This window comes from Cheilinus undulatus, linkage group 14 (assembly GCF_018320785.1).
Source record: "Cheilinus undulatus linkage group 14, ASM1832078v1, whole genome shotgun sequence".
Taxonomy (NCBI): domain Eukaryota; kingdom Metazoa; phylum Chordata; class Actinopteri; order Labriformes; family Labridae; genus Cheilinus; species Cheilinus undulatus.
Genome location: NC_054878.1, coordinates 48,394,195 through 48,409,181, shown reverse-complemented (window position 1 = coordinate 48,409,181; position 14,987 = coordinate 48,394,195). Strand labels below are relative to the sequence as shown.

Genomic DNA, 14,987 nt, shown 5'->3' with positions numbered 1-14,987 from the left:
ATTAAAGAAAATGCATTGTCTCTATTGTTAATTGAAGTGTTTTGTTGGTTTATTGATGTTTTTAGAGAACATTTGTCAAAGCCACTGTGTTCAGCAAAGAAATATGTCAAGAACTAATATTACAAACTCTGGAGCAGCATTGTGAGGTAATGTTGTAGTGTAATGATATCTGTGTTTCTATGTGGATATTTAAAAATTTCATGGCACACCCATGTTAGAAACAATGTCACATAAGTCTTGGATTTTGCTTTAGTTTTTATTTGTGATTTGTTTTCAATTTAGGTGTTAGTTCTGATGAAATTTTACTGCTACTTTGTTTATTTGTTCAATGATTATTTTTGCAAAATGCTTGGCTATAGTTTAGAGGTTATGAATTTTATCATTCAGTAATATTGGATACTTGTTAGGAAGAGGCTAAAAGGGCCAGTAAAAAAGTAGATATCATATGATTATGTAAAAATAAATGTTAACAGGCTCTACCCTTCTCATTCATTTATTCTAATTTTAGGTTTGAATACAACGAAAGACCTAAAACCACCATTGTGTGTCAAAGTCTTCGGTGAAATCAGACCATCTAAAGCACAAGTGTCAAACTCAAGGCCCGGGGGCCAAATCCGGCCTGTGAAACGATTATATCTGGCCCACGAGATCATATCATATTTTTAATTGCAACTGGCCCACCACAATGAGGTCAAGATTACGACTCAAACTCATGATTTGGCTTTTCATTTCATGCTTTGACCCTTTCAACTCAGAATTTGGACTATATATGTCACATATTTATCTTTTAGATTCCCAATTTTAAACTTTAAGTCATATTTTGACCTTTTCAACTCCTTACTTTGGCTGTTTAATACCATATTTTGACCAAAACACATGATTTCAATTCTTTTCTCATATTTGTTATTTTAATTTAACCATTTTTACTTTTTATATCACATTTTGACATTTCACACTCCCAATTTTGAATTTAAATAATATTTTTAACTTTTTCAGTCATCTTTTTAAATTCTAGGTCATATTTTGACATTTTCAACTCCTAATTTTTGCTTTTAACATCCATATTTTGATCTGTCAGACTCACAATTCAAAATATTAAGTCATATTTTGACTTTTAAACTTATGATTTCAAATTTGATCTCATATTTTTACCTTTCAAACTTATGATTTCAGCTTTCTCCTCATATATTTGCTCTTTAAAAACATTGTTTTCTATTTTTAATATTGTGTTCTGATCTTTTGAACTAATAAAATGTTTTTTTTAATCTCAGATTTGAGCCTTTAAACTTATCATTTTTACTTTTGAATTTCCAAATGATTTATCATCAGTGCTGGGTTTTTTCATATTTTATTACTAGTGAAAATGAGGCTGACAGTTATGGTTAATGATGACCCTAGTAGGCCCTCAGGTTAGACCTAAATCCAGAATCCGGCCCCTGCTGTGACTGAGTTTGACACCCCCGATCTAAAGCTTAACTTTCTGGTGTACATGTAAACCAGAATGTTTTCCTCTAAGACTAAAAGTAAGGATATTTTGTTTTTATTTCATTTTAGTCAGTCCTGTATTTTATATACTTATTTTGTAGTGTTGGATTTTTATACTTAGACAAAATGTATAATTTAGTTTTAGCTCTTCACTCTCAGTTAACTAAAATATTATCTAACCTTGGGAAGAAAAGACAAACCTTTTAAAAGGAATAAATTTACAGTCAAAAGGGCGTTTTATGTTAACGTAATAGATTATTTTTTTAATTGAGTAATTCAACACTGTTTCGGTATGCATAGCCCGGCTTGAGTTGTAATTCATCAATATTTTTTCCGGTCTAAGTTTTCAAAATAAAAGTCCTTATTTATTGAAAAATGAAATATAAGGAAATCCTCGGTTAAATTCAGTAATAAAGTCTTTCTTTGCAGACTAGCGAGAGATGAACAAACTAAAAACGGTTTTCTGTTGTTATGTCGTTGCCACCGTGTGATAATTGAGGTATATATCGATGCCAGTCACTGCTATGAAAGACTGAATAATATGGAATTAATTTGATCAGACCGGATGTTAAAAATACAAAGAAGCCCTTGAGAAGCAGTTTAAGAAACCCCTTGCATCCAGTCGAGAAGGAGAGCTCGCGACGTTACGTCGTCGCCATTTTGTTTCACCGGGAGGAAAGAAACCATCCTGAAAGCACCGGCGTGAATATTTTCATTTATTTTAAGCCCCTTTGACACGACGGATCAGCATCGTGCACCTAATTTGTGAATCGCATGGTATGTATTCACCGATTTTTTCTATTGCATTTCGTCCTTAACGTGGTGTTTCTATTGTGGCTCAGTGAACCGACGGTGGATGCTGAACCGGCTACCGCTTAGCAGCTCTTTTTACACGGCTAGCCGGCATTTTGAAAACGGTTGTTCTTCAATTCAGTGTTTCCAAACGACAAACATATACATTGTCGAATGCACATGGGACTTCGATGAGAGATAAATGGAACATATGCATATTTATTGGTAGTTTGTTGTGTTTTCTTCATTTAGCTTGCACCTCCACGCGGACTGAGGCCTGTGCTCTGCTCGAGCCTGCACCACTAATGACTGTGAGCTAACAGAGGCGTGGTAGACGTTTGGAAACTAGCGGGATTTAACTGAGATTAACGTTTAATTGATTTGGGAAGCTTTTGTGGGGCAGCACAGTGAGTTGAATTCGCTTTGTTAGAAGGGAATTACACAGTTAAGCTCGACTCACTGATGCAGAGACTTCGGACCTAACTGCGCTAACTGCAGCCACTTGGATTATGTTTGAGTTTGTCAACAATGATCCTCCTGAACGATGGCGCCAAATTGCACAATCCTGTCCCCAGCTTCACTGGGCTCTCTGAGAGATGATAATAGTGCATTTGTTGGTAATTCTGTTGTAATCTCATGTGCACAGATGTCTGGAGACATGGCCACAGATCATGTAAACGGGAACGGCACGGAGGAACCAATGGACACTACTGCAGCGGTGACCCGCTCGGAACATTTCCCAGCTTTACTGGAGGCTGGATTACACCAGAAAGTTGCTGAGAAACTAGACGAACTTTATGTAGCAGGTAAGTGAATCTCGGAATGTTTTTTCCAATTGCCTTTGATACCATTACCTACCATGGGAAGAGCAACACCATACAGGTAAGGTACATTCTAGCAGGACTGGGCAGTTATTGGATCAAGAATAGTGGCTGGCTGCTGTGTTGTGCTTAGTTTGAGAAGCAAGAGGACTGAAGCAGATGATTAAAAGGCAGCCATTGGTTCACAAACAGCTCAAACACCCCTAGGAAAACCCTTTGCTTTGAGGAATCAGACCTAGAACAATGCAAACTAGCTTGTACAGTGTTTTAACTAGTGGAGTTATGCACCAGTGATTGAATCAGACAGCTACCATGCTTAATTTCTGCTATAATCTAGATAAGCTCTCAGCTGGATTAGACATTACCACCTGCAATCAAATCTCTGATGATTGTTGAACTTTTGTCTTAGATCAGGTGTGTCCAAACTACTGCAAATGCAGCCTGCAGACTATTTTTCAATGGTCCGCAGCACATTCTAAGAATAAAATTAAATATTGCCCACATTACAACATGACACTAGACTGTATTGTACTTCTTAGTTTCAGCACAAGGTGGTGCTACCATGCTGATTATGCAAACAAACATTTTGACAAGAACAATCTATTGAGTTTTTGTGACTAAATTGAGACAAGACTGCAAATGGTTAACATGTTGGCAACCAGAATAATAACAAAATTCTGATTTACAATGCCCTTATTGGTTGCCAGTGGTGGCCAGGGCCCACAAGGCCTCCCCAAAATCCTTAAATTTTTTTTTCAGCTGTTGACTAGCCATTTCAGCATACTCAGTCACTATGCATATCTAAACTTACATTTGATTGGTTTTACTAACTGCAGTACCCCAAACAACAGGTGTATGGAAGTGGCCCCACCATCCTTTTACACTTCTGTGTGGGGCCATTGGTGGAAATAGTTTGGACAAGACAAAGAAGGGCACTGATCATCAACTGGTGGCCCGAGGGCCACATTAGGCCCCCAAAGCTCCCTGTCCGGCCCCCAGAAGATTAGAGGAAAAGAAGACGTTCTGGTTTTAGGAGTGTCTTTTGGCTTGAAATGTCTGCAGCTGTTAAATCCATCCCAAAATCAGTTACTATTGAAATAGTTCTAGAATGATTTGATTTTGATCTGTTTTAACAGAAATTCATTCGTCAGCCATTATTAAAATCTTTCAAAAAAGGGTTAAGGCTGGCAGAAATGTTGCAAAATTAGCCAGAGTAGATGATAAAAAGGAGTTGGAGGGTGGCAAAATGGGTTGTGGAATGGCACAAAGGGGCAAAAATGTGCAGGAAAAGTGGTTTGAAAGGGGTTTGAGGATACAAAAAATGTTTTAAAGAGGCAAAAGGTATCAAAAATTGGTTTAAAGTGGCAAAAATAATCTAAAGTTGTGAAAAGGGGTAAAAGCGTGGCACACAGGAACAGTAATTGGCAGGAAAGTGTGGAAAAAATGGGCAAAAAGTGGCAATAATTGTTTTAGAAGTGGCAAAAATGATCAAAAATATGTTACGAGGGGCAGCAGATGTTGCAGAAATGGCCAAATGGGGTTAAAAGTGTCAAAAATGTGTTGATATTGGTGCTTAATCACCTTTGGGGAGGGCCCATTATTTGGGATTTTCAGAGGCTCAGGCAGTTCTGTGGGCTGGCCTGTCTTGTTGTGACCTTCTGCATTATATATAATATGGATAGATCTCACTGGTAATGACAAAAAATGTCCTGTGTTTTGAAAAGAAATACAAATACCAATACGATAGAATGTTCATCAGACCAAAATATTTATATCATTTTTGTTTATTTGAAAGTCCGGCCCCCAGAGTCTCTGTCAAGACTGAGTCTGGCCCTTGTGCAAATGTAGTTGATGACCCCTGCTTTAGGGGACATTCATCAATACATTTTTATTCGCTCAGACTTTGGGAAATTAACACAGAACCATAGTATTATTGACTGTGTTAAGTTTACATTTTTATACTGGAGTGAATCTGCAGACCTTATAGTTAAGTGTCTGTTATAATAAGAAGAGGATATGGTCTTGCGAGCCGGGTGTAACTGTACCATGGGCTGGATTTGTTTCCCGGGCCATGAGTTTGGCACCCCTGATCTAGAGAAAAGAACCACAGTGTACTAATTATCACAGCACAGAAGAGTTTTTTTCATACGCTTGTGACTGACTTTTGTGTGGGTCGCAGGTTGGGGTATGTTAGAATTTTACAGGTGGGTCACAGGACCTCAAGACAATTCTTGGGTACATTTTTGTTCATTATACAGACATACCAATTCCAACATAATTATGCCTACAGTTTTATCTTCATTCTGAGGTTGATGGTCTTTCCCTATTTGCAAGCTGTAAACAAAATATTTTAGCAGTACCTTGCAAATCAAAATTGTTCTTCCCACATCTTTCCAATTGTAGTCACTTCTGTTTGTATTACAGTAATATCTTTCAAATTGTCCTCTTAATTAAAACTGCACATTGGTTAGAAATAAAGAGAGCTTTCTGAATGGCAATGGAGGAGAAAACAATGACACTATGGGGCGTCACTACCCAGAATGCATTGGGCAGAAACGACAGCCAGCGTCTGATTTTGAAGTTTGAACAATACAGAAATCCAGTGCTTGTCTTTATACACAATTCCATAAAAGGCACCCATGTAAATCTGATTATGCCAACATATGCATAACCTTAAAAGGTCTGTGTTTATGGCCTTTCCTACACAGTCACAAGTTTAGTAATTTACTTTGTAGGATTTAAAATGGGTCCTGGTTGATTGAGACAAGACAGGGAGAAAGTGGGCACAATAGTGGGCAAATGACACGTTAATATTGCACCGCCAGGAATGCATTAATACTGTATACAGATTAAAACGCACACATATAATCCCCTCCTCTTATCCATCAGAGAAGTATATATTTGTTTTTAGTTGTTGAAGAGCTCTATAGTATTCAGATTCTACAGTGAATGATCTAGTGTGAATGAGGAGAATAGGCGTAGGCTTGCTGTGAAGAGATCAAGGAAGGTAGATTGAAGCCAGCTGGTGCTGTAGCACACACAGGAACAATGGAGCAGCTGTCGGCCTGCAGCAGGTGAATTGTTCTCTTTGAGCAGGAGGAACATCAAGAATGATAACTGAGCTGTTGATATTATGAGTAGAAGCTGTGCCATTTGATTCCTGCTGCTCGCTTTGGAGAGTTGTTTCATCAAAACTTTATAGGCTGTGAGAAACACAAGTAGATGATCAGGAAGGTGTACTTAATCAAGCCTTTATGTATTCATCTGACAGTTTCTTTGATTCCCTCTGGTATGTATAAATTATACTGTGATTATTAAGCCTCCTTTATGTCTGCATGAGTCATACCTCTGCTTGCTCTCACTGCTCACCTGCTCAAATGATTTAGTCTGTCTCGTCTTTGTTGTGTTCATTAGGCCTTGTAGCACACAGTGACCTAGACGAAAGGGCTATTGATGCTTTAAAGGAATTCAGCGAGGATGGAGCTCTGCAGGTGCTGCTCCAGTTCAAAGAGAGTGACCTGTCTCACGTGCAAGTAAGTTAAGTCGTGTAAAACAAACACTTTTGTATAGTGTTGCTTAAAAATGTATTCTCATTTCTGTGGGTTCTCCTTGGTAGTAATTAATGTTTCCATCTCAATCCTCTGCTTCAGAACAAAAGTGCCTTTCTGTGTGGGGTAATGAAGACCTACAGGCAGAGAGAGAAACAAGGGACTAAAGTTTCAGATCCCACTAAAGGACCAGATGAGGCCAAAATAAAAGAACTCCTGGACAGAACCAATTACACACTGGATGTTACAACAGGCCAGCGGAAGTATGGCGGGCCGCCACCAGAGTCCGTGTACACAGGTGCCCAGCCTACAGTTGGAACTGAGGTACAATTTAGCCACTTAACTGTTCAACTGTTATTCTTCTAAAATTTTGTGTTCTGTGTTCAATTAATTTTCCTAGTTGCTTAGAAAAGATGCCCTGCCTTTAAATGTGTGTATTTAAAGCTGTTGGAATTTCTTGTAGATTTTTGTTGGGAAGATTCCCCGTGACCTGTTTGAAGATGAGCTGGTTCCTCTCTTTGAGAAGGCTGGACCTATCTGGGACCTCCGGTTAATGATGGACCCGCTGAGCGGGCTGAACAGAGGTTATGCCTTCGTCACATTCTGCACTAAGGAGGCAGCTCAGGAGGCGGTGAAACTGGTGAGTTTGTCCTGAATGGACTGTGCATTAGAACAGATGTCGCTTGAGGGAAACTGAAGGTGTGAAAGTCAAGTTAGGATGGCTATTTTTGACCCAATTGAGACCTCGCATTGACATCTGTACTAGATATTCAGATTCCAAGTGGTAACCCTTAATGTCAGGTGTTAACTCCCCTCAAGGTGTACGGACAGTTTGATATTCAAAAGCTCAGACTGCTTTCAGTGGTGGAGAGTATTCCATTTACTCCTGTTACTGCAGTTGGGTATCTTTTAATGTACTTGTACTTTTTTGATTAGTTTTTGAAATTGTTGATTTTACTGAAGTATATTTGGGAGAAGTATTGTGCTTTATACCCTCATTTTTTTTCTCATTAACATCTAAAGCAGGAGTGTCAAACTCAATCACAGCAGGGGCCGAAATCTGAATTTAGGTTTAACCTGAGGGCCTAACAGGGTCAAGGTTTATCCAAAAATTGTCAACCCTGTTTTCACAGGTAATGAATTATAGGAGAAATTAAACAGTGATGATAAACGATTTCAGGATTTCTAAAAAATAAAAATGATTATATATCACAGCAACACTCTTAATTTGTGTCCATGTCAAATAAATGCTTATGAAATAAATGGGTTTAAAGGTTAAAAATCTGAGACAAAAAGTTAACTTTAAAAACAAAAAATTAAAAGTCAAAATAAGGTTTTAAAGGCCAAACATATGAGATATATGAGAAAACATATGAGAAAACCATGAGTTTAAAGGTCAAGATATGAGATAAAATACCAAATCAGGAGTTTAAAAGGTCAAAATGGAAGCTAAGATTCAAAATTGTGACTCTGGAAGATCGAAATATGAGATACAATTCTCAGTCAGTAGTGTAAAAAGTGAAAATACTGGATTAGATGTCAAAGTTAAGAGTTTGAAAGGTCAAGGTATGATTTAAAATGTAAAATTGTGAATCTAAAAGGTCACAATATGAGAGAAAAGGTCAAAATTTTGAATTTAAAATGTCATATGAAATAAAAAAATCAAAGTCCTAGGTTTCATTCACATTTGAAAATAAAATATTAAATAAAAACACATTGATATCTTTCCCTCATTCCTGACTTTTTAGGAGTCAGTTCTAATTAAGATACGATCTTAAGGCCGGATAAAACTGCATTGTGGGCTGCATTTGGCCCTCGGACTTTGAGTTTAACACCTGTGATCTAAAGAAATGAAAATGATGAAATACTAGCTCATAAACGGTCCTTTTGGATTGCTGGCTCCATTAAAAGTTCAACCCCGTAAAAATAATCCAGCATGAAGATGCGTCTTTCAAATAAACTTCAATTTTGCAGTAAAAATGTCCTTCCTGTTGGACAGAATTAACGCCATCCCTGTCATCATCCAGTGTTTACCTGTTTTTATCCTTTTTTCTCACAGTGTAATAATCATGAGATTCGCCCTGGAAAGCACATCGGGGTGTGTATATCTGTGGCCAACAACAGGCTATTTGTTGGCTCCATTCCCAAGAGTAAAACCAAGGAGCAGATTGTAGAAGAGTTTGCTAAAGTAACAGGTGAGAGCAATACCTCTAGTGTTTGAATTCATGCCGGTTTTGGCTGTAGTGTTTGAATGATTTTGATCTCTCATATTTACAGAGGGCCTCAGCGACGTCATTCTCTACCATCAACCTGATGACAAAAAGAAAAACAGAGGCTTCTGTTTCCTTGAGTATGAAGACCACAAAACAGCTGCTCAGGCTCGCCGCCGGCTCATGAGCGGTAAAGTGAAGGTGTGGGGTAACGTGGTGACTGTGGAGTGGGCTGATCCCATTGAAGATCCTGACCCAGAGGTCATGGCAAAGGTGAGGATCAACAAACATTTATAGAAAAATAGCATTAAGGTACCTTGAAGCCGACCTGAGTTTGAACCTCTTCATTGTTTTTTGCAGGTCAAGGTTTTATTTGTCAGGAACCTGGCCAACGGTGTTACAGAGGAGCTCCTGGAGACGTCGTTCAGTCAGTTTGGAAAACTGGAGCGAGTTAAGAAGCTCAAAGACTACGCTTTCATTCACTTTGAGGAGAGGGACGGTGCAGTGAAGGTATTTGCATTGCTTTAGGACTTTTGTGGTACACATGTTGGAGTTATGTTTGTAACTCCTTTATCCTTAAATAAACACGCCAATCTCTCCTTCTCAAAGGCGTTGGAAGAAATGAACGGGAAGGAGCTGGAGGGAGAGCCAATTGAGATCGTTTTTGCCAAGCCGCCGGATCAGAAGAGGAAGGAACGCAAAGCACAACGGCATGCAGCCAAGACACACATGTGAGTAACTTCTCAGCAAGTCTGAGTAACAATAGAGTCGAGGTCAGTGTTTAAAAAAATGTCAGATTGTCCTCCAGAGCTAATCAGTAAAATCAGAAGGATTGACAGTTTCATGGCTATGCTCTTGCATCCTGTGTATTTTTCTTTACATCAAAGTAAAAAAAAAAAAAAAAACACTTTTAAAGTGGCTTTAAACTCCGGATGACTCGTCTGGAGGCGAGGCTAACCTAAAACTTGGCCTGTCAAAGTATTGTGTAAATATAGCTTAATATCACTGTAAAACATTTTAACACATTATTCAACTCCTGGGTTTTTCTAAACACAAATGCAAGTTTTTTAAATTACATCTGACTCAGTGAGTACAAAAAAGCCAAAGTGCCTCAAAATGCATAAATAATCAATTAAGAATCGAATAGTAGCCCTATGAATCCTAATTGGAGGTGCCTTAAAATTCCCACCTCTACTAGGAACAGAGTAGGAGCAGTGACAGAAATACAGGAAGTGAGATAAATAGAGATGATGTTACAGAAATTCAAGTCTGTAAGGTTTGATTCAAAGACATCACTTGTTTGGAGACCTGCCATCTTTTGCAGGAGTGAGCATTTACATGATATAGTCAGGAAATATTTGAGAAAGTTATTTTTTATTTAAGTTTATTTGATAGGGACAATGCAAATTACACAGTAAGACTTCAGCCTGTGATAAACAAGCTAAAAGTAACCGATGTTTCACATATAGAGATTATAAACCCCTACTATTGTATAAAATGTTCTCTCCTACTTCTGCGCCCACAGATTGTGCTCATCCTTCAGTGATCTTTATTCTCATAGTTTTTTTGCCTCCCTTCTCTTGCTTCATCAGGTATGATGACTATTACTACTACCCTCCTCCCCCCCACATGCCTCCTCCTGTCAGAGGCCGGGGCAGAGGCGGTAACAGGGGCGCTTACTCTTACCCCCCTGACTACTACGGTTATGAGGATTACTACGACTACTACGGCTATGACTATCACAACTACCGCGGCGGCTACGACGACCCCTACTATGGGTACGACGACTTCCAGGCCCCGGCCCGAGGGCGGGGCGGCAGCAGGGGTCCCAGGGGCGGAGCTTCTCCAGCCAGGGGACGCGGCGGCGCAGGGGCACCCAGAGGCAGAGCCAACTTCTCCCAGCGTGGCGGGCCGGGACCAGGCCGCGGCGGGCGAGGCGTGAGAGGAATCGTGCAGCCGAGAGGGCGAGGAGGGGTACGTGGTGCTCGGGGTGGCCGCGGTGGAAATGTAGGAGGAAAGCGCAAAGCTGATGGGTACAACCAGCCAGATTGCAAGCGTCGCCAGACCAATAATCAGAACTGGGGCTCTCAACCCATTGCTCAGCAACCGCTCCAAGGTGGTGATCATTCTGGTAACTATTCCGGTTACAAATCCGACAACCAGGAATTTTATCAGGATTCTTTTGGGCAACAGTGGAAGTAAACCAGTAGGGCTTTGATAACAAAATCCGTGTTTTATTGTTTTGTTTTTGTCTTTTTATTTAGAGACTTGATCTGATTGGCCCTCTATCCCATACGGTTGCCTGCGTTTTTTCCTCAAAATTGGGTGACATCTGGCAAGATATCTTTTTGTACATATTTTAATAATCCGCTTGGACTCGAACAGTAGTCACACTCCCACCTGTTTCTGGCGAACTGCTTTTCTTTTTATCCCTTTTGTTTTTTGTTTTTTAAAAGATGGTCGTTTAAAAGATTTTCCATAACAAAGTTTGAAAGAAATTTTTAGATGCAATTATGTGCTCGAGCTGTCTATTTGGCTATAGCTTTATGTATGTTTTTAGAAATTCTGGTTTCCATGTTTTAAGTAGCTAACGGCAACAAAGCATATGTCTCCTAAACATGTATTTAAAAACAAATGAAAATACAATTTGTATTGTCACAAAGTAATGCGTGTCTTGTTATTGAAAAAAGAAAAAAAAGGACCGTCGTAGTCCTATTTTTTGGCTTTACATTTTGGCTTGTATTCTTTGCTGTTTGTCTGCTTTAATAAACATACACGCACACGTGTACAAAAACTTCAAATTGTGTTGCAAATTCATGTTTCGGCAAATTCTCTTTTCAAATTGCCTTCAAATTTAAGGCTCCTTGTGGAAGAAAATGGACTAAAGGTTTGCCAATGTTGGCCACATGCTACAGTGTCACCGTGCATGCCATCAAATTCCAAATCACCTACTTCTTCTACAGTCGGCATCTCAAGTGCTCTGTATGTGTAGTGACATACTCCATCCTTATGAGTTCCTCTCATGTCAAAAAAAAACATAAATGTCTCACAAATTGGTGTCCGAAATTCACTGTCAGTGCAGCATAAGCCCCATCCCCCTACAAGTCTGCCATACAAGTCACTTCAGTAACAAGTTTGGGGGAATTAAAGCACAATTTGAGAATTCATTCCAAAGTGGAGCTTTTCCTTGTCCCAGAAGGATCTTCCTAGCTGTTGAAGGCCTGGATACTAATCTCGCATGCTTATCTGGAGGTTTGATGTGCTAATGTGACAGATAAATGCCATGCACGACTTGCTTGTAATGTTTCTGTTCAGTTTGCTCTAATCAATACACCGGCTGCTCTTAACCTCCTTTTTCTTTCTCTCTGCTTGTCCATGCTTCACCAGCTGCACCTCAGACAATTTTAACAACTCAGACTTAAGGCATTGACATGTGCATGCTAATCAGAGGGCTTCAGGCCTGTGAGAATGCTTCGTCTAATGAATGCAGATTCATGTTTGACACAGCCGCTCCTCCTCGGTTTTATACTCAGTGTTTGCCACAGAAAAGTAGATGTGTGTAGATGTAACATGATCCTGTTTTCCATTCTCTAATTGCTTCCTTTTGTTACCTGACTAGCAGGAAAAAGGGGTCGAGGCTGGTCCTGAAGAGTCGCTATGAAGACTGACCAGTGTTTGGCATCACACACTGCAGGCTGCCGTGGATGGGATGGTAAGGTCACCAGACTCAGTGGTCCAATGGTATTCCAGCCTTTAAAGACTGAAAGCGCCATGTTTGAAGATGATCAGAAGAGCAAACCTCATACTTGCTTTTTCCAAAGTTTTAAGTTTATAGAGCCCAAACCCAATGCTACGGTGGCCTTGAAGGTCAAACAAAACTTTGGTGTAACACAAAACAAATGAAACAAAAATTTTATCATGAGAACACTATGAAGCTTGAAACAAACATTTCCTTAAACCAGAAACATTTTGTAAAAGGCAATAACATTTCAAGGAACCCTTAATGTCTCCAGGGCAGCGGGAAGCCTTTTGATGGGACACATTTTTAAAAATAACATAAACTGCAAAAGCAGACCTTGTCCTTTGGAAGAAAAAAAGGCATTTGTGAAAAACGATTTGTCAAATGAAGAATCATTTGAGGAAAAAAAAAATCATCAAGCACATTTTGGGAAAGCCAAAATGTGCTTGATGAAATCTTTGACTTGTGAGTTTAGTGTCAAGAGACAGATTTCTCACATGAAAACTATGACTTTAAACTCAGAACTCTGAGGAAAATGTCAAAATTCCAATTTCAGTCTCCGAATTTTATACCTGGAATACTGACTGTTCTCAGATTTCTTTTTTCTTCATTTGAAAAAAGTTGGATCTCAAAAATGAAGCTAAAATAATTTGGTGGTGCCAGTCACTACCAAATCATGAAACCCAATCGCAATTCACAAAACTCAAAGCTTTCATCACAGGAAAACAGTAAATGAATCCCAAAAAGTTCACTCGGATATAAAAACATTTGAATAAACATAAAAAATTATAAAATGCAAAAACATTTGTTGAAAAAAATACCACTTGGTAAAACAAAAATGGTATGAAATGCAGAATAAAATGAACATGAAATACGAACCCTTTTTGTAAATGTTTAATACGTTTTTTTAATCTGATTTTTTTGGTTGTTTAACTGTTGTAAAATCAAACGTTGTAGACATTGAGAATTTCAAACATTTCCTGAAACTATAGAACAGTTTAAATAAAACGAAATGAATAAACTTTAAAAGTATCATCATTTTGTGAAACTGCAGTGTAAAACAAATGTTTCATAAAATTCAAAAATTTTTCATGAAATACATTTGTGAATCAAGAAAGCATATAATTTTGTGATATGAAATGAAAGTTTTTATATCAAAACATAAACATTAAGTGAAATTGAAAAAGTCAAAAATAAACTGAAAAGTATTTAGTTTTATGAAAAGGAAATATATTTTAAAACTTTTAAACACTGAATACATGAAAACAGAAATGTTTGGAATTTAAAACATTTCATGAAAAACAAATAAAAACAATAATTTTTTTTTTTTTGTGAAATGCACCAAATGTAAAATAAACATTTCATAAAATAAAAAAAAAAATGACATGATTTGTGGAATGGAAAGCATTTAAATGTTATAGAAAATAGATTTTAAAATATTTCAGACATTTTGTGAAAAATAGAAAATAATGACTCACTACATCTTTTAAATTTTAAAACCTTTTTTGTTGTAGCCAAATGTTTCGACTGATTTTTTTTGTGCATGTGTGGAAAAAAAATATGAAAATTTAAAGAACAGTTCAAGAAATTAAGGCGGCAATTTTAATTTGTGACGCGTCATTTCTTGAAATGCAAAAAAAAAAACTTTTTTTTTTAAAAAGTAAATCCCGAAGATCAACCTCTGGATGCGGCGTGCAGTTGCACCGAACAAGAATGCATCCATGCCATTCCACCCATCGTTTTGCCCGCTCCTCTGTAGAACTACTGCAGAGACTTGAGCAGCTGCTTTGGCACTTTCAAGGGGCACCAGAATCTCATCAATAATGTCATGGTTTATTGTAGCAGCTGCCCTTCTGCCATTTTAATAGATATGCCGAACGACGCTTTGTCCGCCTGTCAGGATTGCCCCGGGTCTGGGGTTGAACTCTGAGGTGAAGCTGCGCATGAACTCAACCAGGTTCCCTGCCTGGAACAGAGATGCCTCTTGGAGTTCAAGGAACCGGGCGCAAGGTCCAAAGTCCCAAAGAGCAGAAGGAGCAAAACAGGCCTCTTTGTACCTGTTCAGTTTGCTAATGAACAGAGCGAAGGTGAGCTCTGGCAAACGGTTCACGAGGAGTAGGTCCTGAATTTGGACAAACATTGCCATGCCAGCGTCTTGAAGGTAGGTCGAGAGGTGCTCGACTACCTTCATCCATGGTTACGCATGCTCTAGCTTGACATTAAGTGACAATCCTACTATTGCCCACCGGATCATCATAGAGGCTAGGATGATAGAGTCTGGGTGATTGTGGTATAGAGGGTCTACAAAGAACAGGTCCTTTTCCTTGACATGAAAAGTCGTTCTTGCAAAGTCTCCCTCTTTGGTGGAGCACTTGTTGGCGGCAGACAAGAG

The 14,987-nt window shown here is 38.7% G+C and overlaps 1 protein-coding gene across 3 annotated transcripts; it reads left to right on the top strand.

The window, feature by feature from the left end:
• The first annotated feature begins 2,114 nt into the window (after nt 1-2,114).
• On the top strand, nt 2,115-13,728 carry LOC121520999 (heterogeneous nuclear ribonucleoprotein Q-like). Of its 3 annotated transcripts, none has more exons than XM_041804679.1 (11): nt 2,115-2,262; nt 2,924-3,083; nt 6,513-6,631; nt 6,749-6,970; nt 7,110-7,286; nt 8,706-8,841; nt 8,924-9,129; nt 9,217-9,366; nt 9,466-9,587; nt 10,449-10,987; nt 12,479-13,728. In XM_041804679.1, exons 1-11 carry the CDS (start codon nt 2,260-2,262, stop codon nt 12,502-12,504), a joined length of 1,860 nt encoding a protein of 619 aa, XP_041660613.1. In that variant the 5' UTR covers nt 2,115-2,259; the 3' UTR covers nt 12,505-13,728. The 3 variants fall into 3 exon arrangements, with proteins under 3 accessions (XP_041660613.1, XP_041660612.1, XP_041660611.1); XM_041804678.1 differs by having other exon boundaries at nt 12,476-13,728; XM_041804677.1 differs by lacking the exon at nt 12,479-13,728 and having other exon boundaries at nt 10,449-11,657.
• Nucleotides 13,729-14,987: the final 1,259 nt, after the last annotated feature.

What these genes read in the sequence shown, in the direction of transcription:
- LOC121520999 (XM_041804677.1), top strand. An exon ending in AGACGAACTTTATGTAGCAG is followed by an intron (nt 3,084 to 6,512) that starts GTAAGTGAATCT and finishes TGTGTTCATTAG; the next exon opens with GCCTTGTAGCACACAGTGAC. An exon ending in CTCAGGAGGCGGTGAAACTG is followed by an intron (nt 7,287 to 8,705) that starts GTGAGTTTGTCC and finishes TTTTTCTCACAG; the next exon opens with TGTAATAATCATGAGATTCG.